Source organism: Corvus hawaiiensis, chromosome 5 (genome assembly GCF_020740725.1).
Source record: "Corvus hawaiiensis isolate bCorHaw1 chromosome 5, bCorHaw1.pri.cur, whole genome shotgun sequence".
Classification (NCBI taxonomy): domain Eukaryota; kingdom Metazoa; phylum Chordata; class Aves; order Passeriformes; family Corvidae; genus Corvus; species Corvus hawaiiensis.
The window spans coordinates 73391096-73413976 of NC_063217.1; the positions used below are offsets into that span (position 1 = coordinate 73391096).

General features: G+C 44.7%; 1 protein-coding gene and 1 long non-coding RNA gene across 10 annotated transcripts in view; one reads left to right on the forward strand and one right to left on the reverse strand.

The window, feature by feature from the left end:
• The window catches only part of LOC125325678 (ankyrin-2-like), a 40167-nt gene extending 18523 nt beyond the window's left edge, over window positions 1–21644 (reverse strand). For 3 of the 5 annotated variants that reach the window (XM_048302867.1, XM_048302865.1, XM_048302864.1), the window contains exons 1-7: window positions 21121–21644; window positions 18114–18187; window positions 10155–10324; window positions 4620–4848; window positions 3208–3333; window positions 2287–2409; window positions 1481–1510 (exon numbers count right to left, since the gene is read on the reverse strand). In XM_048302867.1, coding sequence (XP_048158824.1) covers window positions 1481–1510; window positions 2287–2409; window positions 3208–3333; window positions 4620–4848; window positions 10155–10324; window positions 18114–18187; window positions 21121–21202 — 834 coding nt within the window. In that variant the 5' untranslated portion in view covers window positions 21203–21644. Of the gene's footprint in view, window positions 1–1480; window positions 1511–2286; window positions 2410–3207; window positions 3334–4619; window positions 4849–10154; window positions 10325–17783; window positions 17880–18113; window positions 18188–21120 lie in introns of those variants that run through there. The other 2 variants (XM_048302868.1, XM_048302866.1) reach the window with 2 other exon arrangements.
• LOC125325680 lies at window positions 7295–22710 on the forward strand. Of its 5 annotated transcripts, none has more exons than XR_007203479.1 (5): window positions 7295–7526; window positions 12881–13028; window positions 14839–14906; window positions 16075–17329; window positions 17649–20704. It is a non-coding gene; the product is annotated as an uncharacterized LOC125325680 (long non-coding RNA). The 5 variants fall into 5 exon arrangements; XR_007203483.1 differs by adding an exon at window positions 22280–22710 and having other exon boundaries at window positions 7306–7526; window positions 16075–17848; XR_007203482.1 differs by adding an exon at window positions 21642–21727 and having other exon boundaries at window positions 7306–7526; window positions 16075–17848.
• Window positions 22711–22881: the final 171 nt, after the last annotated feature.

The window sequence follows — 22881 nt, forward strand, 5'->3', positions numbered from 1 at the left end:
TGCAGAAGTGATGGCAGAACTGCCCGAGGCATGCCCTGGGGCTGGATGCCACTAATAGCTATGGATACCTTTACATGGAAGCTGTGATGGCCCTCACAGGCCACCTTTTTGGTTTTTCAGAGTTATTTGGGTATAGATCAAAAAAGTCCTACAATTTTATTCAAAAGGAAACAAAGTCCTTGCCAAAAAAAGAATTAAACAGAACACAGTGTCAGACTCTGAAAACTCAAGAAGCAAATTTTTGAGGTTGCCTTGCAATTTCAGTTTATTTCAGTTCCGCTAGCATTTGTCCACACCAGCACATGTTGTTTAAATTTGGCTATGGCAGAATATGCAAAGTCAGAAGCAGCGTTAAACCTTTAATTTCCTATGCAAACTTGTGGTAGGGGTAGGACAGCTGTGAAGAATGCAAATCAGCTGTGCAGTACTGCTGATACACGGTGCTGTGCATGGTAAAGCCCCCAAGGTAATTTTAGCGAGTGCTGAAAAGGTTTAAATAGTTCCAACTATTCTTTATAAAGATAAATGCGATGCACAGTCTCAATCAAGGTGTTAGGAAATCCTTGCCTTGCCATGAGCTGACAAGGAACAGAAGGAAATCCCTGGCCACACGTGCATGTTCGTACGTGCCTGGCAATCCTTTAGGCTCACGTAATTGAATCTCACACTCAGCAGTGTGTGTAACAGGTCCATAATAGCCCAAATTCCTCTGATGCACGGACTGCCCTACATGGTAACCCTGCATCCCTAGGGCGTTCAACTTCCCTCACTTTCAGTTCTTCCAGATCAGCCCAGATGTATGTCAGCATACTAATTACGATAAAAATTAATGAAGTAAACAAGAAAGAGTTGAAAATGCTTATAGCCATCAATGAGCTTGTCTTTCTGTGCTTTAGTTTCCTATACAAAAACAGAAGTGATCTTTACCACAGCAGCGGTAAATATTTTTGGAATGGTAATAGGAAACTGCAACTGGTGCCACAGAACTGCTGAATCTGTGCACGGAGAAGATGCCCATCCTCCCTGGGGAGCTGGCCCTTCTCACAGTGTTTCCAACAGCTGAACGTCATCGAAGCGTGGGGATGCTTTTCTAATGTGACTCATTCGTGTCGGGGTCAGAGCCCAAGCAACATCTCCGAGTGCCAGAACGGGGCTGGGAGCGGATGCAACTTGGTTTACGCTAAAGACGAACATTCTAAACCTTCTACGTGTGACCTCTGGGTTAACGCTGGTTCTGTACCGGGTGTCAGTCATCCGGCAGAGACCTGTAACATCCAGGCTGTTGGATGTGGTAAATGGAGAAGCCTGGTAATTTTAACGTGGGGGAAGTTCAACCCTGTCTCTTCCCCAAGTGAGTCTGTGCAAGGCCCTCTTCACTGTGCTCGCAGCACTGAGCTAAGGATCAATCTTCTGAGTTGTGTCTCTTAGTTGTGTTTGAGCAGTGTGTGTAGGCAAGAACGTGCTGATTTAGCAACATTACCTCTTCTGGTTCTGGATCTGAATCTGATTCCTTTTGGTCCCAAAGTGCCATGCAAAAAGAGAAGGGGGAAAACAGAGCAGGCAAAAGGCAATTTTTTTTTAGAAGAGAGTAGGAAAAAGTAACTTGTGACAACATTTAACAGAACAGAAGAAAATGCAGCACGTTTCTGCAGTTGATTTCTTACGTCAAAAAGCAACAAAACTAAACGCTCAATTTAAACACAAAAGGCTACAGAACCAAGCAAAATACAAACAGGGAAGGTTAGAGGTCTAGTGATCCTTATTTGTACCGAAACTTCAAATATATACATGCTTTTTCATCCATAAATTAGCATCTATAAACACTTGAAATATTTAGGAACTATTACCATTTGAAGTTAAAGTATGTTGAGATGCTCAGCTTTAAAATTATACTGAAATGCTATAATAAAGATTTATTATATTCTAAAAAGTGCTGACCATTTTAGGCAAATACATCCCTAAAAGGCATGCAGCTTCTAATCTGACCAGGACAGGGAAAACCCCTGTGGTTTGAGAGAATAATCCTAAGCTGGCACTTCTACGGAAGCAAGTGTTTAACATCTGAGAGCACTCCCACTCGTCTCTTCTGAGTCCGCAGGAAATACCTGGTGACACTTCCAACGCTGGCATTGGGGCCACCAAACCCAAGACACCGAAAGCCCTTGGACAGAATTCTTCCTCTTTCAAATCCCTGCCCACAAAGCTTTAACCCCGTTTTGCCCTCCTCCTCAGTTCTTGTTTGTATGACAATGCTGATGCCTACAGCTGGGTATAATGTCTCAGTACCTTTGTGTAAATGGGTAAAGTGATGTTTAAGTTACATATGGCTTGATGAACGAGGCCTCTGGTAGATTTTGGCTCCTTCATGAATGATAATCGTCCACAGGGCTCTTGAGTGCTATCTCGGACCTGGCACAGCAAAAATACACACATTTAATCTGCTGGTTTGATGTACGAGCTACTTGTGCCTCTCAAAACTGTTCAGCAGGAGTTTTTCTCCCCACCAGATGGGGGAGAAATGTCCAGGTAGGCAAAGCCAACGTGGTTTTGTTTTCATTTTCCCCCCTGCTGTTTGTACGTTTACGTACGGATGTATTTGGGTATTCAATGTATGGTGGAAAATTCAGCAGGTGGGGAAAGCAAAGCCAAAGGAAGGCAGCGGCACAGATGAAGCTGTAAATTAAAACAAGCTACAAAATATTGCTGGAAACGAGGGAGAAAGTTTAAAATTTGTCTAGCAGCGCACAGCAACTGTAACACAATGACGGAGTGGGCTGGTTTTCTCCGCTTACTGGAAGTTGCCATTCATAAATCATTTCTCCACGACTTTTATTTATGTAATGGAAATGGCTTCCTCCACTGTAGTCAGAACGTCCAGGTAGAAGGAAAAGTTTGTGGGAAGAGGTTTCCAGTGCTCTCTCATTTCCCTCTCAGAAGGGCTGGTGATGGGGGCTCGGTGACAGCAGCCCTTCTGACCGCAGGGGGCTAAAGCATTACTTAATTTGGGGGGAATGGAGGCTTTTTACTTGGGCTTGTATTTTGCAAGTTTTCCTACTCATAAAGAAGTTTTTAAAATGGAATAGTACAAGGATAAAATTAGGGTACGGTTGGGAATTTATATAAATTAACTAGTTTGGTTTTCTTTGTTCACAAAAAACTATGGTGGAGTGATAACTGAAATATCCAAAACGGAGCTATCAACATTACCTTAACAAACAGAGGAAGTCTGTTTTCTTTGAAGGCAAAGAAACTGAATATATGGTGTTGCCCGCTCTTTGTGAGTGGCACCAAATTGCCAAAGCAGTCAACGTAGATGGGTTTTCCTTCTAATACCTGTTGGACAGGAAAAAAAGCAAACCATCAATGCTTGTGAGGTGATAAGGATTTCTTCTTAAGGATAATTCTAAAGTAGTTACAATCAATGTCTGGAACTGTTAGGACTTGTCAGCATTTACAAGATTTGTTAGGTACCTAAAATGTGTGGAAACATTTCAGATTATTAAATTCCAAAGATAAGAGATTGTTAATTTAGTAACAATAGTGCAGTACTTCAAATGACAAAACGTGACTCAGTGTCATAAATCTGGGCAAACTTTTAAATCTAGATTTTAATTTGGATTTTCGATTTACTCCCATTTTAGCACAATTTGCTAACCTGGCCTCATCACCACAGTCTAAGAAATATTGTCTTCAGCCACTAGAACTCAGAGTGTGTACCTACTGTAAGAGCTTTTGAAAGGCAGGCCTTAGGAAAAGACCTCCCTGGAATCTCTCTACAATGGCACCACTTGTATCTTCAGACTGCTGTTGTTATGGCCCCTCCCCGTGTTTGAATATCAGATCAGCAGTCTGGCAGATGTGCCACTCCAAGTGCCAATCCATTCACTTATCTCATCCTTACTTTCCAGAAATTCAGCCTTGTCATTCACTTTGATAAGCCCATATTTTATCTTGCTGCTCTGCACAAGAGATGCCTGTCAGAGCTTCAGAAACAGCGAGGACAATTACTTTAAAGGTGGGATTCTCATGGAAAAGAGACTGAACTAAGCAGAACGTGCCATGTAAGTTAAAGCACCTTTGATTTGTCATCCCTTCTGAGGAAGCTGACAGAGCCAGAAAAACTGCATTTAGCAGGCAGTTTGCTGCATTCCACATAGGAAAGCTTTTGCCTGCTCAGCAACAGGTTTAACGCAATTTTGTTTTTGCAAAGCAGAATATGAATCAAACCTGCTGCTTTAACTTCTTGGTATGTGAATGTGCTGACAAACTGTGACCGCTGTCAGCTGCTTTTCTGGTTAGTGATGTGCATTTATGGCGGTACTCAAAGTTGGGATTTAGCCATCGCTTTTGGCTCCGACCTTCTCCCTTTAACCCTGTGGACGGAGTTGGACAGTTCCCTCTGGGAACAGGGTTCCCTCTGAGAACAGGGTTTCCTCGCTACTTTTTCCTGACGCCTGACAAAAGCGCAAGTTTCCATCTTACATGGTTGCTGATACTGCATCATGACAGTACTTGTTGGCAGATTATTTTTCAGTCCTTGTGGCAGATAAAAGGCAGAAAGTGTTCGTTTAAAAGCAGACACCAGAAAACGGAGACAACTTGCAAGTCTAGTACAGTACCTCTACGTCCCTGCTTCTGGCAACTTCAGCAAAGTTTTCTTGTTGTTCTAGGGTTTTATCCACCTTGTCATCCGTCATGCAGAAACATCTTAACCGTGCTTCAATGGGATCGTGAGATTTGGCAAACACCACAAATTTGGCCATGTAGGGGACACAGATAATTTCTCTGTACCCTTGGGAAGCAAAAGTAACAGATTCTTGCGTCTGCCGACAGTCTATCAACCAAAATCTGTAAAAGAAAACAAAGAGTGGTGCCATCAGCAGAGAAGGATTTCAGAAAGGAAATTCCGTGTTTCCCCATCCTGGCAGCATTAGCAGGTAACCGCAGCAAGTGGAGATAACAAGTCAGAATACAGTACAAAAAGAATTGTCACTCTTGGGTTTTGTCTCCCATCCGACTTAAAGGAAAAAGCAGTCAATTCCTCACGCACAACAGCAAAACCTGAGGTCTTCAGGTGAACGTGAATGACTTTGTCTGCTGTGCAAAGCTGCATGCCACATCAGAAATTACTCCTATGTGAATGTAGCCACCAAGCATTTTCCAAGCAGTAACACGTCCTGTACCTTCTTTCTCAGCTACCACTTGAGTTTCTCTGTGGAGCTGATGCCATTTCTTTTCAGTAAAATCAACTGCGTGGGTGGGAAGCTCGAGTTTCCCAGCCAGCCGATGAAGGCGGAAGCCAGGAGGGGTCAGAGGCAGCCCAAAAGCTGCTCGGATCTGTAGGGGGTTACTCCTCACGGTGGATTACGCGGCACTGCAAGCCCAAAGCACACCTTTGGAGTGTGACCGCTCTGCACTTACTCATCTGCAGCTGAGCAACAGCGAATTTCCTGCTGTGCCGATCTTCAGAGTGCTTAACAAACGCACTGCTCAAAAGCCCAGGCTGCTGACATTTGCAAGAGGGAAAGCATCTGTGCTACAGAAAGGCTGTGGGTACTTTGTGCAAATCACTTCTCAGGCCTGTGACAAGAGATTGTGTCCCCTCCAAGGGGTTTATTGCCTCAGCACTGGCTCCCAGGACCATCTGTCCATTCCCCTGTGCCAAAGGCACCGAGGAGAACCAAAGGACAGGAAATAAATGGTTGGCTGCGTGTCCCAGGGTGCTGTAGGGGTGCACGGGTCCTTCCCTGGGTAGTACATGAGAGGTAGTAAGTAGGGAGTGCATTATACTGCACCTTTAGAATGAGAATAGATAACTTTTACCTAACACAGGAGAGAAGCTGAAGCTGGCAAAGGGAAAAGAGAAGTGAACGGCACGGAAAATGATGCTGGCAGGAAACTTTATAATGAGCAGAGGGAAAGACAATTTCTATCAGGACCTGGGCACAGCAGGCACTGCAAGTGAAGGGTGTGAACCTAAACCTGACCCTCTCCTCTCTTTACCTCTATGAAAGGCTGCATTTTAGGAATATGAAGAGGAAAATGAACTTTTAGCCTTAGAAGTAGCTGGAGGAGCAGGTGCCTCGGGCTGAAGGTGGTGTGGGTTGCACACATCCTTGTGCTCACAGTCAGGGTGCGATCCCGTCCCATATGGCTGGGGGCTGGAGCTGTGTTTCTCTGGGATGTGTGATGAAGCCTTGGGAGACAATTCATTGCTCTGGAGAGTGCTTACCCTGGGGAGCACAAGGTGCCAGCACCAGTCAAACAGTGTCAAGTTTCGTGATTAGAAGCAAATTGGTGGAAGCTGGAATTGTTCCTGATGGGTGTTTTTAATTTCATTTTCCTGTGGAAAGATTATTGAAAAAGCTGTTCCAGGTACTTGGATCATGCATTCCAACAACTTTAAAATTTAAACTTCTTCTAAGGGAAGATCACGTGTGTTTCAGGCCTATATGCATAATATATTTTAATATTGCTAAGGCATCTGTGACCTCAGCACAGAAATGTCATGAGAGGGAATGGCAGAAGAAGGACAGGGGGTAAAGCTTTAAAACACCCTCATTAAAATGTATTTTTCTCGGTTTGAAAAAAATAATGAAAACCACCCCTTGATCCATTTTCCTGAAAGCAGTGATCAAATGCTTTAGAGGCCAGTTTCATTCTTACGAATAATTTTTTTATTAAGAAGGATGAAAACTATCTAATGTGATAACTATGAAGGAATGCAGAGTCATTTTCATTATGACCATGAGCATTTATTTGTGGCATAAAATTACCCTTAGGCAGAAAAGTCCTCGACTATTGCACACACGCACCCGGTTCTTCCAGCCACTGCTTCATGTCCTGCTGTGGTGAAATACCTCCTTGAGGTGCATCAAATAAACAAGTCAGAACACCACAGAGCCAGTGCCACGTGATCGTATTTCTGTCATTTTCCATTGGAAACTCGAAGCTGCCTTTCATTAAAGACAGCAAACGTGTCCTTGAGTCATGGCGAGGAACCGCAGCCCCACCACCTCCTAAAGGCTGTATTGGCGTCTCCAGAAGCAATTTAATCCGTCTCTTCTTCCCACCCCACACGATGAAAAGACAAAAATCGCCGTGTGAATTACATTTGCCTTCAGGTCTTCCTAAAGATAAATAATGTTGCCTGCAGGTTTGCATTAGGGATGAAGTGTCTGCATTCTGGATAACTCTGGAAATAAATTAAATGAAGGGAGGCACAGCCTTTAGCTCTTTTTCTGGGGCTTCGTTTCAGACTGTGATTTTCACACAGCACTTTTGTTTCACCTGTGTTTGAGGACGAAATATACAACGTTTTCAGAAAGTATCTTCCCTTGCCCTTCCCTTTTCCATTTGCTTAATATAAACGTGGATCTTTTTTTTTCAGCTCTCAGAATGGTGAGGCTGACGAGTGATATTCCACATGGACTTGACTGCTTTGTGGCTCACCTTGGGCTTCTTAGCTCTCCACAGGAGATCCATCACCTCTTCTGCAGTGAGACACCTAATTGGGGCAACACTCGGTGAGTGACTCCTGCAGTGCAGAATGGTCCGCTCCAAGCTTGGAAAAACATTTCGAGGATGAATTGTCAGTTCTGTGTCCAAGGTATAAATGTTCATGTCTAAGTGTAGAGGTCTGAAGATCCAACAAACATATTCCCATTTTTCTTACACAAAAGACTGACTGAACACGTGCATGAAAAAGCTGCATTTATTTTTGGGACAGTAGTGCAGGTTCTACTTTTAAAGCTGTCTGAACCAGCAGGTCACCATGTGGTCTTTCCAGATCTCCAGACTTTATCAGTGGAAAGGAAGGCACACTGTGAAGCGAGGAAATGTTTCCTTCCATACTGCTTAATTAGAGCAGGCAGCCTTTTTTTTTGTTTACATATGGGATATTTTTACCCTTGTATTCTTGTGTCCTCTCCAAAAATCAGGAAGGCTAAGGACTGATTTCAAATATTTCACTCCCGGTTGCCTTTGGCGTGTTTTGGTTTTTCTTTCCCCTCCGGCTTTCCTTGGGGTTTAGATGTTTGGTTTGAATTATCCCTGTTTTGCTTCACATTATGACTAAGCAGGCTTTTAATATAAACACCTGAGCACAAAAAAATCAAGATTAAGAAACTGTTCCACTTGACTTAAAGCATTATCTCTCCTGAAATGGGATACCTGAGGTCTGGGATACCTCAGCTGTAGAAGTCAGGTTCTGATAATTACAAATCCTATAGGAGTTTTCAAAATTAATTGTGTTTCTTCTCAGTGAGGGCTGTGTAGAGTTTGACTGCCTGTTTCATTGAGCTTAGGCTGCTCTTAGGGCCCATGAGCCATACAAAAAAAGGAACAGCAGCTAAAAAACAGTTAAAAGAGTAATTTGTGTGATTTAGCAGCCTCCTTGGAAACAGAAAGCAGAATACTGTTTGGCTTTACGGCACAGGAAGAGAGTTGCTTTCTTGGTCTTTGAAAATATATTTAGCTCTGACTTAGTATCCAAGGTAATAACCAGCCCTGACTGTAGAAAAGAGTATTTGCAGGGTATCTTCTCCTGGCTTTTTAAAATTGAAACGGAGTCACTTCCACTGGAAGATTTTTCCTTATCTAGCCTGCAACCTGTCTTTCTTCTTTGCCTGTTTCAAGTTCACAGGCAAGAACCAGCAATGCTGCATCTGTGTCTCTGCCAGGAGGGGCTGACCCCAGGAGAAAGGGAAAGGGCACCAGTTCCTGTTCCCTTCCCACATTTGCAGCACTCGTTGGCGCACGGGCCCGGCGCTTCTGTTTGGCTCAGGCATCGATTCCTTTCCTTCCACAGCAGAGCTACAGCCGTGGATTTCTGCCCGAAGCAGATGAACGCGGACTCGGATGCTCCTTCTCCAAACCAACCCCCCCTCCAGAGGAGCTGGGGGAAGCTTTCCCTGCGGGAAAAGGGCAGTGAGGAGCAGCAGGGGCTGGTGCAGCCTCAGCAGAGGCTCGTGCTGGCACTTTTACAGGTGCACTGCTGTCCAGCAGGGAGTGGGAACAGCTGCTGCTCCTCTGGGCGTCGCGGTGAATTCCTGAGAGCGCCGCAGGCTCGGTTTGCCGGCCTGCATGGGAAGGGGACTGCTCTGCAGGCTCAGAAGGAGCATCTCCTTAGACTTCTCCCTTCAGGTTTGACAATGGCAGCATGCTAAGGGAGAACAGAAGGACTGGATAATGCAGAAACCAGTTTGGCACACCTGGGAAAACGCCTGTGTGTTTCTTTCCCTAAATGCTGCAAACAGGTGGGAACTGCAGCTGTCTGAAAAACTTCATCTTATTTCTATAAAGAATTTTGGTTGGTTTTTTTTTCAGATCATCCCCAAAGCGAGATTTTTGAGGTGGCTCTGATTTGCAACAAATGCTGTTTAAAAGACAGAGACAGACACTATAAAGGGTAAAAAACTCCATGCGAACAGAATTTGCTTAAAAAACCCCAGAATTAAGATGGGGAAATCTTACCATACCCTGACAGAGAGAGCCTTCCAGCAATACTTTCCAACATCTCCTTTGGCTGATGTGCCACAGGAACTGGAAGTTGTCACATCAAGTGAGACTTTCACCCTTTACTTGGGAGGCCACAGTAACTTCAATGCTCGTGGTTTTAATGGGATCAAGAGGGAACTGTCACCTGTCACCCCACAGGTGGTGGCCTGTCCTGGGGCTGGAGCTACGTGAGGATCTCTGTTCTGTCCTTGTAACCACAAACTGTGGATTAATCTTGAAATAAGTCTTAAAATTCTTAGAGCAATGCACCCATATGGAGATAAATAACTTCAAATGCACCTTGAAGCAATTGTGGCAATTTCTATGCTAAGAGCTCATTAGTATGAAATTGTTCTTCATATGAAATTGTGATAAAGCTCTGAACATAAAGTGGAATTCAAAACCCATGGCTTTTGGCTGCCTTTCAGGAAAGGCATTTTATTTTCACCCTGTGCTTGGTAACGCAAAATGAAAATCTAAGTGAGATCGAAGGGTAACTGCCACGTGCCATGTTGCATTGATTGTGGAAGTTATTTTACATCGTCCTGGGAATGCACAAGTTGCCACAACCTTTTCATGCTCTCATTTATAAAAATCTTGCCCAGTGAGGTGGCTGTGGGTAGATACTGAGACTAATGCAGGAGGCAGCTGCTCACCTCGTACGGGCAGGAACACAAGCTGCATGGGTAGGGCTGTTTGGCACTGCTGGTGTCCTCGTGTGGGTTTGCCACTTCTCCCTCAGTTCTGCCTTCATCCCCTCTCCTTGAACTGTCTGACTTCGGGAAGCCTCTGCTTTTGCTGCTTGTCCAAAGAGCATCTTGCAAACCTACAGGGAGAAATAAATACCATTAGTTATTAATTGCTTAATCAGTTACCTTGTAGTTTTTGGCCTTAGGATTGACTCCTGGTTTGGGCATAAGCCAGCCCCGAAGCTGGCACTAGAAGTGCTTCCCTCTGAGCCTTCCGTGAGGTGTCACACGCGGGCCAGCCTCCTAAGCAGGCCTGTCTCTCACGTGCTGCGTGCCCCTTGTCAGTGGAAATGAATATTAAAATCAAATACTGAACCAAGCGCACGTAGGTCCGTGGGGGAAGCCACCACTTCTCATATTCCTGTGGTATGCAAGTGAGCTTTTGTCTTTGAGCTTCCTGGGCTGAGGATAAATGGATGATTCTTTCCCTTCCTTGATTTTTCTCCAAAGAACAACAAAAAAATTGCTCCCTCGAATTCCAGTTCAAATTAATGGAAGTCTGGGGGAGAAGAAACAGACAAACAAACAAGGAAGTGTTTTATATTTGGGCTTCTCTTTCCATCTCGAGGCAGATGGGTTTGGTGTGTTTTACAGCCACCTTCTGAAATCAGTCTGTTATTTTGCCATTCCTTTGTAAGAGAGTAGCAGTGCTGAATCTTTATCGTATCGATCGTTCCTAGGCTTTCATCTGGGGCCTAGGCTAATACATAGCATTGTTATTGCATTATTATTTTTCATTTGTATCCTATTGATTTGCTGCCAGGGACTTACAGGTCAATTTGCAAAAAGATGGGCTACGATTTATTTTTTTTCTAGAAGATTATGCCACGATGGGAATGCTTTTATAAGGCTGTCAGGTCTTTCGGTTTCTTTTTTCTCCTCTCAGGAGTGCAGCACATTCACAGATCAGTGGCACGGTTCCACCTGGATTTACACCCGGAGTATCCATGACTTTCACGTAATTCATATGGATAAGTGGCTGTACCCAAGCCTACACTTAAATTGGAATTTTACTCTGGGGAATGGTTCTTCTCTCACTCCTCCCCGTAGGACTCAGAAACAACAAAGTCGATACAGTTACACTGATGCAGAAGAGAGGGGAGGAGGGAGGGCACGCTTTCTAGGTCTGATCACAACAAGCCACCAAAGTTTAGCATCCCCAGGTGACAGGTGCTAAAAACAGACATGAAAAGTTATTCTTGGTAGCACGTTTTTTGTTTGCCAACAGTTTACTACCAAGTAGTAGCAGTCCAATTCCTAACAACTTTGTACACAGAAGGCCCACTTTTGAAACAAAATAAGGATTCAAATTTTCCTTGTTTTTCTTTGACTTACTGTTATTAGATTGTAGCTACTGGGAAAGCAAGGATTATACAAGTATGTGGAATTGCACTTTAATTCCTTCAGTACAAAACTCCTGCTACATAATTTACGAGGGGGTCGTTTTTAATTACTCCATGCAAAAGTGTTAAGTGCAGTGGGCTGATGTATCCATGCACTGTGTTGTGTACTATTATTTTTCCCTGGAACCCAGCCAGGTAAATCAAACCCGCAGTGAGGGACTTCAGTTCATGTTCTATTTACACTGTATTGAATTTTCCTGGCATCCTTTCAGCAGGAGCAATTTGACAAGGGAATTTTTTTATAGCACAGAACACCTTTTCCTGCCAGTGAAGATTTTCAGTTTGGGGATTGGTGTGGTGTTTCAGACTCCTGGTTTGTGGCACGGAATTGGACGTTGATGTTAAACCATGCTCTCACCAGCACAGGTCACTGGAATTACCTGCCCCGTTTGGGAAATTTTATTCTGAATTATTCACAGAGCTCAAAGTAAGACACAGCCCAAATAATGCCTCACTCATAATGTCTCCCATGGCAAGATAATTATCAAGCAGCTGAACTGCTGCCCTTATCTTCCAGGAGTTATTTCAGAGAATGTTTTCATTTGTCTTCTTTTCCTGCCTGTCCGAGTTTTGCTTTGCATTTTGGCACCATTAGGATAGAACTGTATTAGACAGGAGCGAGGCCGAATGAGATTTCCTGCTTTCAGTGGAGGTGTGAAGTCACAAGATGTGCAGTGTCTGGCTGCTAAGTGCCTGTTCAGTGTAGCACAGCAGCATATATATATTTATAGCTAAATACTCCAGAATGTATTTCTTTTAATATTTGAGGACAAAAGATTGCCATGTTCCAAGACTGCTGGAAATGTGCTGTAATGGCACAAAGGTGCTATTTACAGACACCAAAAGAAATTCCTTTTTGATAGTACTCATGACTGTCTAAGTTGAGCTGAGATTTTTTTTTTTTAAAAAAATTGGAGAATTGATGAAAAATGCCAAATCCTTTCAGTGATTATAAGGAATATTTGTTTTTTACATCTTTTTATACAGAAATGTTTCTGAATATTAGATTTAGAGCATCTAAGTTGTCGTTTCAAAATCTGTTGTCCTTTATAAGCATCGAAGGCGTTACAAAATGGTCAAAATCTTCTGTTTCAGTTGAGCTCAGTCAGAGCTTTTCTGTCTGGCAGCTCAACAAACACAAGGAGTTTCATGTTCTGCTTTAATATTAAATATTGCTTTATAAATCACAGTAACTGTTTTCCACCAAACCTGACTTCTGCTTTATTTCAGAGACCTGCCAAAGGAAAGCCTTGCATCTGCCAATAACCTGTGAAAAGTGCTTCCTCATTTCTGTGATACCTACCAAGAATGGGAGATTTAGCGGGAGTTTCTAAGTTCCTCAGACATTTAGAGAAGACCCCAAGCCCTTTCTACGATGGTGAGTACGGATATTTATTTCTCAGCTCGGATTTACTGACGGACTGAGACAATCTGACTGCTACAATGACACTTGTAGAAGCTGGGATATTTGTAGGGAATCAGTGAGCAGAGCCCTGAACTGAACTTGCTGCTGATACGCTGCTGCAATCTGTGAGCAAACACGTGCACAAAAGCCAGCGCTTCAGAGCTTCTCTTTTACATCTGGCAGCTAAACCAGATTTCTGTTTGCTTCACTCTTTGTGAAAAAGCTAAAAAGCAATGAAATACTAGTTACCTTTGTGTCTGTCTGTAAAATTCTTCCTGGGTGATAAAAAATTAATTGCGTTAATTACTGCTTTTTCCCAGCACTGCTCTGCAGTGCCTGAGTTAAGAGGTGGTTCCTGTCATAGCTGCTGAGCTGTTCTTGGGGAAGTGCTCTGTTTAAGGCAGCGTTTGTGCTTCGGTAGAGCCCTGGCCAGTGTCAGGTGGGTCAGCTCCTGTCAGGGCTGGGGCATCCTTGCCCAGCCAGCAGGTCACTGAAGGGTTACTGGTGCACCATCTGTTGACTTGGCTCTTGGAATGGGAATGATTTGTGGCAGGAGCCCAAATGATGAATAAACGCTCAGCCCTGTGTTAGGGATAAACATATTTATGACGCTTCAGTGAAGTTACTTCATGGTAGTTCCCAGCTATGAGGAGATCTTTTGGGCACTTCTGTCTGTACAGCCCTCCTTTCTTTTTGCTAACTTACAGAAGTACATTCCAGAGCTCTGGCAAGCCCCCACCTTTGCACAGTGCTGTTCCAGGAGAACTGCCCAAGCAAATCCAGTTATCCGTGTGCTCACCAGAGCCTCGGCGATCCGAGCTGTGCTCTCACATGCAGCAGCAAACACAACTTAACATTACAATAACCTCTCATCTCACCTGAGGTGCTGTTGCAGAACAGGGTGAAACATACACCTACAAATGGGCTTTCTGGTGCAGAGAAGCCAAAATTCCATGCTAGATCAAATCAAGTAGATTAAATGTCAACAGCCATAACCTTCAAGTGGGACTTGGAAACTCAATCACTGGATTATGCTGGACCATTCTAATTCTTCATCAATCTCTGCATGTCTTTTGATATCAGTAATGAAGGTATAGGGTAATAAATTATTGTGTGAGAATATAAATATTTTTAAAGTACCCCAAATTAATCTTTTTAATATAATCTCTATTAGGAAGCAAGAGCTTCCTTAATATGAAAATCCATTGTCACAGCCTAGAAGTGATGAACGGATGCATTCCTGTGAGGAGGAATTAGAGAGGCACTTTCTGACTGTTGGGTTGAGTTTGAGTTCAAACTGAGATTCAGCAGCATCAGGGCATTTGCAGCTGGGGCATCCTCAGGCTGTGCAGTCCCACAGTGTAGCAGGCTGCCTGTACAAATTGCTCTCACTTGATATTTCAGGTTCCCAAATTGTTGCTCTTCCACGTTGATCTGAAATACGTTCACAAAATACGTGTATAATCCACGTGCAGGATTTTACATTGCAAGGTTTGGGGGTTTTTCCTTAACAAAAGACAAACTCTGCTGCAAGTCTGCATGAAGACTTTTCTTCTGCACAGTAGATTTTATCCAGCTGATTCAACTGCTGCAGTTGCAGCTGGACGTAGTGGCCAAGTCCATTCTGTCAGTGTCTGGTCCGGAATGCACAATCTCTTATTTTTTTCCCCCCAGAACATTCCCTACTCTCTTGCTATTGCTCCTTTTATACAGTCATACTTTTCTTAAAACTTAGAGTAGCCATTCAGGAAAATCCCTTTTCTTTTCCCCTCTCTTTTGGCAGGATGAATTCCCAAGGACGATGTGTCACCACTTGAAGACCGATCTCACAAAGGACAGATCAATTCTGAAGTGAGTCCTAGCGCTCCTTTTAACAATTAGCGTTCCTGTTTCCCGTGGCTCTTCCTTCACAATAAGGTCTAAACACGTCAAGTCATTTCTGCATGTTCCCTGCAGTATTTTACTGTCTAAAGACAGGCAAAGGGATCTTCTGAACTTTCTGAATTAGTTCACCCAAACACCACAGCAAAGGCAGTGTCTGATTTCCCATTTCTGAGTGGCTCTCGAGCAGGACTCGGTGCCTCGTTGCACCCGTTTAACACAAGGTACCGGCCGGACTCCAGGGCCCCGCAGCGGGGTTATTTACCATGTGCCACACAGGTGCTGAGTCTGAATGATCTGATGATCTCACACCCAGAAAATCTCTTACTCTGCGTAATCCTCGTGACCTCTTCCTCCGTCACTCATTTATCTACACTTGGAAGAGGCTGGCACGTGGCCGATTTTATGGATGGCGTGCTGCATGTCCTGGGATCAGCCTTCATGCGCCGTAATTCTTTACACAGTCATTAAAGCACTATTAGGGACCTCAGTCTGGGACTGGATATGGTCATTGGAGGAGTTCCACAGAGGTTATTCTTGTGTTCCTCTGTCTCCACCTGCTCAGCAAGCGCGAGGCAGCAATTACAGGAAGGGCCCCTTAGCATCCAACCCGTACACAGGGAGGTGGGGAGAGAGATTTCAGAGACATCATCCCCCATTCACCAGAGCACAATAAAACACCTTCTTTATTTCGGATTTTATTGGTTCTGTCTGCTCTCATCTGGTGCCTGAACATTTTATCTGTTCACGCTGCTTTTTTCTAATGCAATAAAAAGAGCAGACAGGATTTTGCCCTTTATTTAAAATGTTTTGCCACATTTAGAGGTAATTCACAGCCGCTTTTCTGTGTTGTGTATTTTCAGACTTATCAGAGAGAGAAATGTTTTGATAGCAAGCGTGCTCTGCAGGGTCCAACTGTGGTCAGATAGGAATAGTCTCTTCCTACCACCTTCCTTCTCTTTGCTCTGCTATAAACCTGTCCCTCTCTCCACATCTCTGGGAGTCAGGCACCCATGTTCCTTCATGCATAATGAAGGAAAAAAGGAGAGGAAAGATCTGGCTCCCAGTCCCTCCACAAACAGAGTTTGAGTCATTCACATGAGGAATTCAGCGAGCAGACATCTTTACTCTCAAGCAGATCTGTCTTTTCAGAAACAAGCTGACACTCTGGGCACCAAAACAGATCAGAGGAACTGCAACAAAAAGCAGTGTTCTGCCAAAGCTGCAGGCAGGAGTCTGTCAGGGAGAATGATGGAGCAAGAAGAGTGGTGTTCTAACAGGCAAAGGGGGAAGAAAGAAAGAGTGAAAAGTGTAAGAAACTGGAAAGAGACTTCAAGGGGCACAACGCTGTTCAGTGGGGCAGAAACTGAGAAGCAAGTGAACTACAGTGCAGGGTGATTTGCATTTTCCAAGACAATTTGTAAAAGGTGAAAAGCTGTAGATGAAATGCTTTGATTTGCCTTTATCGCACTCTGCCTGTGCACCTGTGTCATTCATTTCATGTAATAACCTCTGCTAAACAGTCAGAGGCTGCAGCATAATTGTGTTGACCTTAAATTAAAGCAAAAAGCTGCAATTCTGGAATTTGAAGCTTGTAGTACCTTGCTGGCTAAAGGGCAAAATAAAGAAGTAAAGATGAATGACAACTTTTCACGTCACGTGAAAAATCAAGGCTTATGCACCAGAGAACTTCACAACAATTGATTCGTATCCTTTCAGCCTATGTCTCAATCCTAAAATTGCATTAAAATTAAACTCTCTGTTTCTAATTCTCATCCAGTGGAGCTTAGATGAACCTCAGATTTTAGATGGGGGTTATGTTATGGGAATTGTTTTCTTTGCAACATAAAGCACCAAGAATGGGAAACAGTAGCATTTTGGGGGGATTCTTTTTGCTTTCTTTCCTTTTTATTCCTTTCTATCCCACACAGCAGAAATGCAATCTAATTGAGTAGCAGGAAGGCAACCTACATTAAGTTAACAAGTGAAGAAAAAAAGTCAATCTTTCTGGCTTTGAAGGAATTTATACCAGGAGAAAAACTGTGCCTGCAATACAAAGCCAAAAGATATCAACTATCCTGAGAGAAGTTTTCACAACAAAGAACATAAACTAGCAAAAAAAAAAAGGCATTGCTGTGGTCGGTGTCCCTGAGATGAGAAACCGAAAGCCGCGAGTGTAAAGCAGCTATGAGATGGTTGTCAGTGGAATGTCAGCTTCCAGCAGAACAGGAATAACTCAGAAGTCTCAGGACGAGTCTCTGCTTCCTCGCACACTGTACAGTGTTTTAATCAAAGCCCGGAATGAGCAGTTTCCAGCCAGCCACAAAATGCCACGTCAGGCCCTGCAGAAAGAGGATTGCAGCAGAAATGGGGCTTCCCCAGATCTATCTAAGGTCTACAACTGCTGCTAGACAGGGCTCAGCTTGAGTCATTTTCTTAGTTCCTTCCTTTGCCCTTTCACCCCAAATGTGTTTATCTTGTATTTTGCTTCTGCATGCTTCTGTAAATGCTCAGAGGATCCATCTTGGAAGCACTTCCAGGGCGGAAATGCTCTGACCTTTATGTATTGACAGATGAGATGCCTATTCTCATGTTCTATATTATTGACAATAATAGCAGTTCTTCCATTTCTTTTGTGAATAGTTTAATTTTTACAATTTGTATGACTTCTTTATACAGTTACCCTCCTATAAAATGTACTATGTATGTCAGTTCTCTTATTCCAGGGATGGAAATGTGGTACCACATACTGATAAACACACGATACCATTTGAACCAGGATCTGCACCGTCACTCAGCAGAAATGAGGAAGGCACAGTGCTCTGCAGCACGAGGCCGCTGACTTACCCACAGAGGCAGCACCGCCCGCACGGCGTGACTGGTGAGGCAGCTCCTGTCTCCTGGGCCCAGAGGTAATTCCTTTTCCAGGTCTGCTCTGTGCTGGACCTTGCCTTTGCAGATGTTGTGGCTGGCGCCAGATGATGCGCAGCAGCTTTGTAACGGGGAGTATCCTCTCCTGGGGATTGCACAGCCCTACCGAAGTCACGTCAAGGAGCACTTTGATGAAATGGAGAGCTGAACTGCAGGGGTAGGAACCAGTTCTTCTTTATTTCATTGTTTGGAATTTTTTCCTGAGAGTGCGGTCAGGGAAGGGTGGGAGATAGAAGACCTTCTTACCTTTCTGGTTTTGTCTCTTTCCATGGTACATCGCATCCATGCCTTCCACAGCTGCACTAGTAGGTCTGTACTTCCTGAGAGGAATCCAACAGAAAAATGTTCAGTCTTTAGGCCCCCCAGAAGCAGCACTGGTCTTTGCAGCAATCCTTCTGAAAATATTTCCGTAAAGTTCTTCTTTTAATTCCTGATCCTGCTCAGACACATTAGACTGATACAAAACCCCGTAAGTAACTTCACCAGCCTCAGTGGAATGGCTAAGCTCTCTGAACTCCACCTTTGCATTATCACACCATTTAATTACATTAAAATTATAAATATAATTATGGCAGGTTCTAGGTCATTGGCTCTGCATCTTCCTGGTTAGGGCTGACCATAGCATTTGTCTGGATTTTCTTGTCACAGAATGGACTGATCACTCCATGCTTCCTAAGGGACCAAGTGCTTGTTCTCCACAGCTCCTTGGAGCTGAAGGTGCTTGCCCACACTGAGCGACGAGTGAGACTGTGCTATGTTTCTATGAGCAGAGCTGCTGTGATGGAAATTTCTGTTCCAACACACTTCCAAACAGAGAGAAATAAAGGGGAAACAAAAGAAAAAGGAGTTACACGCCAGAAGGCAGCATTTAAATGCTAGTGTGGCAACCAGAGAGGTAAGGGAATGAAACACCGACAGAGGGAGGCGAGGAAGGTCACTGTCCCCAGGGGCAGCAACAGCAGATGGCCACAAGCACAAATCAAGAATTCTGCAGATAGGAGTTTTACCCTCGCCCTTTGATTTACTTAAGCATAATTTGCACTTTAGTTTATTTTCATGGCCATTGGGAGGTTGGTAAAGGGCCAGATTGCTCCAAAGGGAGAACATTTTAATGTGTACGTACAGTGGGATATTCAGAGACGCTGTCAGCATTAAACCTCCTCAGTTCTCTTTATTGGGATGACAGCAGCAATAAAAGAGCCACCTGAGGGTCTCTTCCACCCTCTCCCTTTCCTTGTGCAATCCTAAAGCTTGCACATAGATTTCCTAGATGGGGGTTGGACACTGCTTACACTTGGATTTACCTGCATTTCTGGGCTGGGCCAAAACTTCCAGTGGCAAAGTGAGAACATTTTGGCTTTGAATAAGAAGAGACATTTCTTAGTGACTGTGCCGAGCTGCTTCAGACACAAAACAAACATTGACTGCACATCTATCCTGGCAAAAACAAAAGAACTGACCTTAGCAGCGATTACCAGGGAATAGGCCCAGATTTGCATTTGAGACACTTGCATTTCCAGCCCCTCGTGCCTCCATAGGGAAAAGCTGATGTTGCACAAAGAACAGTCAGGTAAACTGCTGTTCCTGCTCGTGTGAGTTCTACACAACTGAACCACCAGTATTCCAGATTCTGTTTAACTTCACAGCCTTTGGAGCTTTGCTTCCACTGTATTGCATTTATTTTCTGGACATACTCAATTTTGCTGGCACGGGAGATAAAAAAATAATAAAAGAAAGCTTATGATAGAAGAGTAGGAAACAAATGACACTTGTGCATTTGTCATTGATCCCTGAAAAATTAGGTGAGCCCTAGACTTACTTTTGGATTTATCTCTGCTGGTTGTGCTAATGCGTTAGGGTGTTCCCAAAGAACCCGAGAGAAACAAATTCCCTGTTTTGCCTCCTATTCGTGGCAGGGGAAGAACAAGATCAAATATCAGGTTCAATTGCTTAAAAAACTGTTAAACCTGTAGGAGAAAGATTAAAAAAAAAAACCCCACGACCTTAGTAGCCTTTGCCAGAAATGACAGAAATGAGACAGACACAGTAATCTTGCACAGTTATTCCTTCAGTCTTTCTAAACTCCGAAGACAACCAAATTAACACGGAAATCGGAGCCCTCACACACCCTACAGCCAACAGCTCCCAAAATTATGAAAACCCTTATTGATTCAGTTTATTGCTGTCCTGAAGCAAAAAAGTGCCTCTGCACTTATTTAGTCCTTTTACCTTTGACTGAGGTTTGGTTTTGCCTTGTATGGTGCCACTGAAGAGCAGTGGGGAGCAGTAACAAGGCTTCCTTAATGCTGGAATCATGAAAGCTCGTTCCTTGGGAGAAGAGACCAATCCCCGCTGGCTGCAGCCGCCTGGCAGGTACAGGGTACGGAGCAACCGGGGCTCCCCTGAGTCTCACTCAGTACTTTGGTTATGCCAAACATTTGGGCTCATTCAGTTTGCTGGTAAGAAGACATAAAGGTGACACATCCTGGGCACTGTCCCTTCCTCCCCCTTAAGTGTCCCCCCAGGATGGCCTGCGGCTCATAAAGTAACATCTGTGGAATCAGGCACCTCTGAACGGGCTTCTAACAACTCATTCCATCACTTCTTGCCTCTTTTTATTCAGTGCAAGCACGAAAATTTCTGTGATGGACAATGAAAAGCAATAGAGAAAATCCCAGACAAATGATCATAAATGGCCCAGCTGAGAAAGCAGATCCCATGTAATTGAATAGAGGTGGAAGGTCATTCCTAACACTTCAAATGTAACAGCCAAAGCAGATCCTTATGTCACCGTGATACTGACGTGGAAAGATCACGTGCTTAAAATTATTTAAAAGGAAAAGCAGCAGGAGGACAAGTGGGGAGGTGTGTCATTAACTTCGTTGAACACAGTTTAAAATAAACCAAAACACAGCAGTTATTAAGCAGATATTTGAGGAGACACAACCAGAGGTATCTGCAGAACATTTACAAAGTGCTCGGCAAATGGAAAGCCGCATCTTTTTCAGCAAGTGCCACGGGTGCTGTGCACCCAGACCTGGCGCACCGGAGTCATCCATGCCCCTCAGGAGTCCTGCCTTCACGCTTGGAGCGTGCATCCTTTCATCCTGGAGTGCACACCAGCGCTTCAGATCGAGACAAAGACAGCATTTAATGGGGGGAAAGAATGGGAGCTACCGCCCCATTAAATACTGGCACTACCGTTCCACATATTCCCTTGAAGATGAGCACCAAGAGGTTACAACAAACTCACCCCTGTACAGAACAGAAACCAAGTCTCTTCTGCTGCTCTGGGCAGTCCTTAAGCACAAGAAGGAGCCGTAGTTCTTCTCCATTGCTGGTAGTGCAGCTAAAGAAATTCCATAACCCTTCCCTGTTCTCCTTAGTTGTCTCTGATTCTCATCCCCTAAAAATGGGCATCTGTGGTGCTACAAGACGTAGCAGCATATTCCTTGGAAAGCAGCCGGAAAAGAACCAGAGCGGGTCCCAGACTGGGGGCTGCCCCTTGCAGGGGATTATGTGTCAGCTCTGTTAGAATTCCTAATTATTTAGGCACCTAGTTGGCTTTGAGGAGTTTGACAGCGTGCCTGGGGACAGCATCGATGAGCGGGTCCCGAGGGATGGAAGTCCAGCCGCTGCACCCAGCCCCCCGCGCACCGTGTGCTCCCCTGGAGCCCGGGTGTTCCCCTCAGAACAGATCCCTGGGACGCAGGCTCCGCTCCCCTGCCGCCCTGCAGCCTTGGCACAGACCCTCTTTCCCTCTGTTTCCCCCAGGATGGAGGTTTAAGTGACAGTGGGGAAGATGTGGTCCAGATGCTGCATGTGTCTGCAGAGGAAAGGAGAGCTGGGACCAAGGACCAGGCAAAGAGTGGTTTCTCCAGTGGAGAGCCGGCACAGAGGCGTGTGCCTGTGTGCAACTGGGAAGACTGGGAGCCGTTCTATGGCAGGGGCTCATTTCCCACACCCTGCCCCACTCTCTGCTCCCAAAAGTCACCGGGAGCTCACCCAAGGCACAGGGCAGGAGGGCCCAGCAGGGCTGCCCCACCTGGGCTGAGGGGCAGGAGGGGCTTCTGCAGGACTTTTGTCTTGGTCTGATTCCAGCAACTCGGACTGGCTCCTCCTGCATCCAGCGGGCTTGGGGGGCAGGGGGGAGATTTGGTTGGGGGTTTTTGTTTATTGGTTTGGTTTTTTATTTATTTAGACAGTGCTCTGAGGGTCAGTTTTGCTGCTTCATCAGCTTTACCCCCTGCCCAGCTGCCTCCTGGGTGTGTGGATAGGTTCAATCTGCATTTTGCTTCTTTTGCATTGCTACTTTATATTGTAGGCTCTTCATTTTTTCTCTTCCTTCTCCTTTTTTCCTTTTCCTTCCCTTTCTTTCCCCTTCTTTTTCAAATATTTCTTGTCTGTTGTAGGGTTTTTTCCCTTCTCTCACCCCCACTGCTTTCCTGTCTTTTTAAAATTTTTTCTTTTTCCCGTATTTTTTTCTCCTCCTGACCAGAAGCACCTGGGGCAGCTCCACAGCTGGGGCAGCTCCACAGCTGGAGCCACTCGTGGCTGTTACTGATGCCAGGGAGCTGACTGCTCTACAGGATGTGTTTGTTCCTGGGTTTGGGGCTCTCAGTCATAATGTTTTATCGAATAAAGGTGGTGTGGCATGCCTGGGTTTGATGATGGTGTTGTATGGAATGGGCCCAACCCAGATTCCCCGGGAAGCAGCAGTATGGGTTTCCCTGTGCCTTTGGACAGCCCCAGAGCCAGGCAGCACAGAGAGAAGTGACTCCTAAGCCACTTCCGATGATATAACCAAGTTTAAATGACAATAAATTAGAAGTCCTGACTGAAACCGATGTGAAAGCAGGTTCTGCTTGGTTTTCAGACCCTCCTGCTTTGTATGCTCTGCCTTAGGAGCCAGGAAAACGGCTCTGATTCCCCTCCCGATCCTGCTGCTGGTGCAGAGCTGCCGGCTGGGGTTCAGCCACCCCCGGGTGCTTGTGGGGGCTCGCAGAGGCCCAGC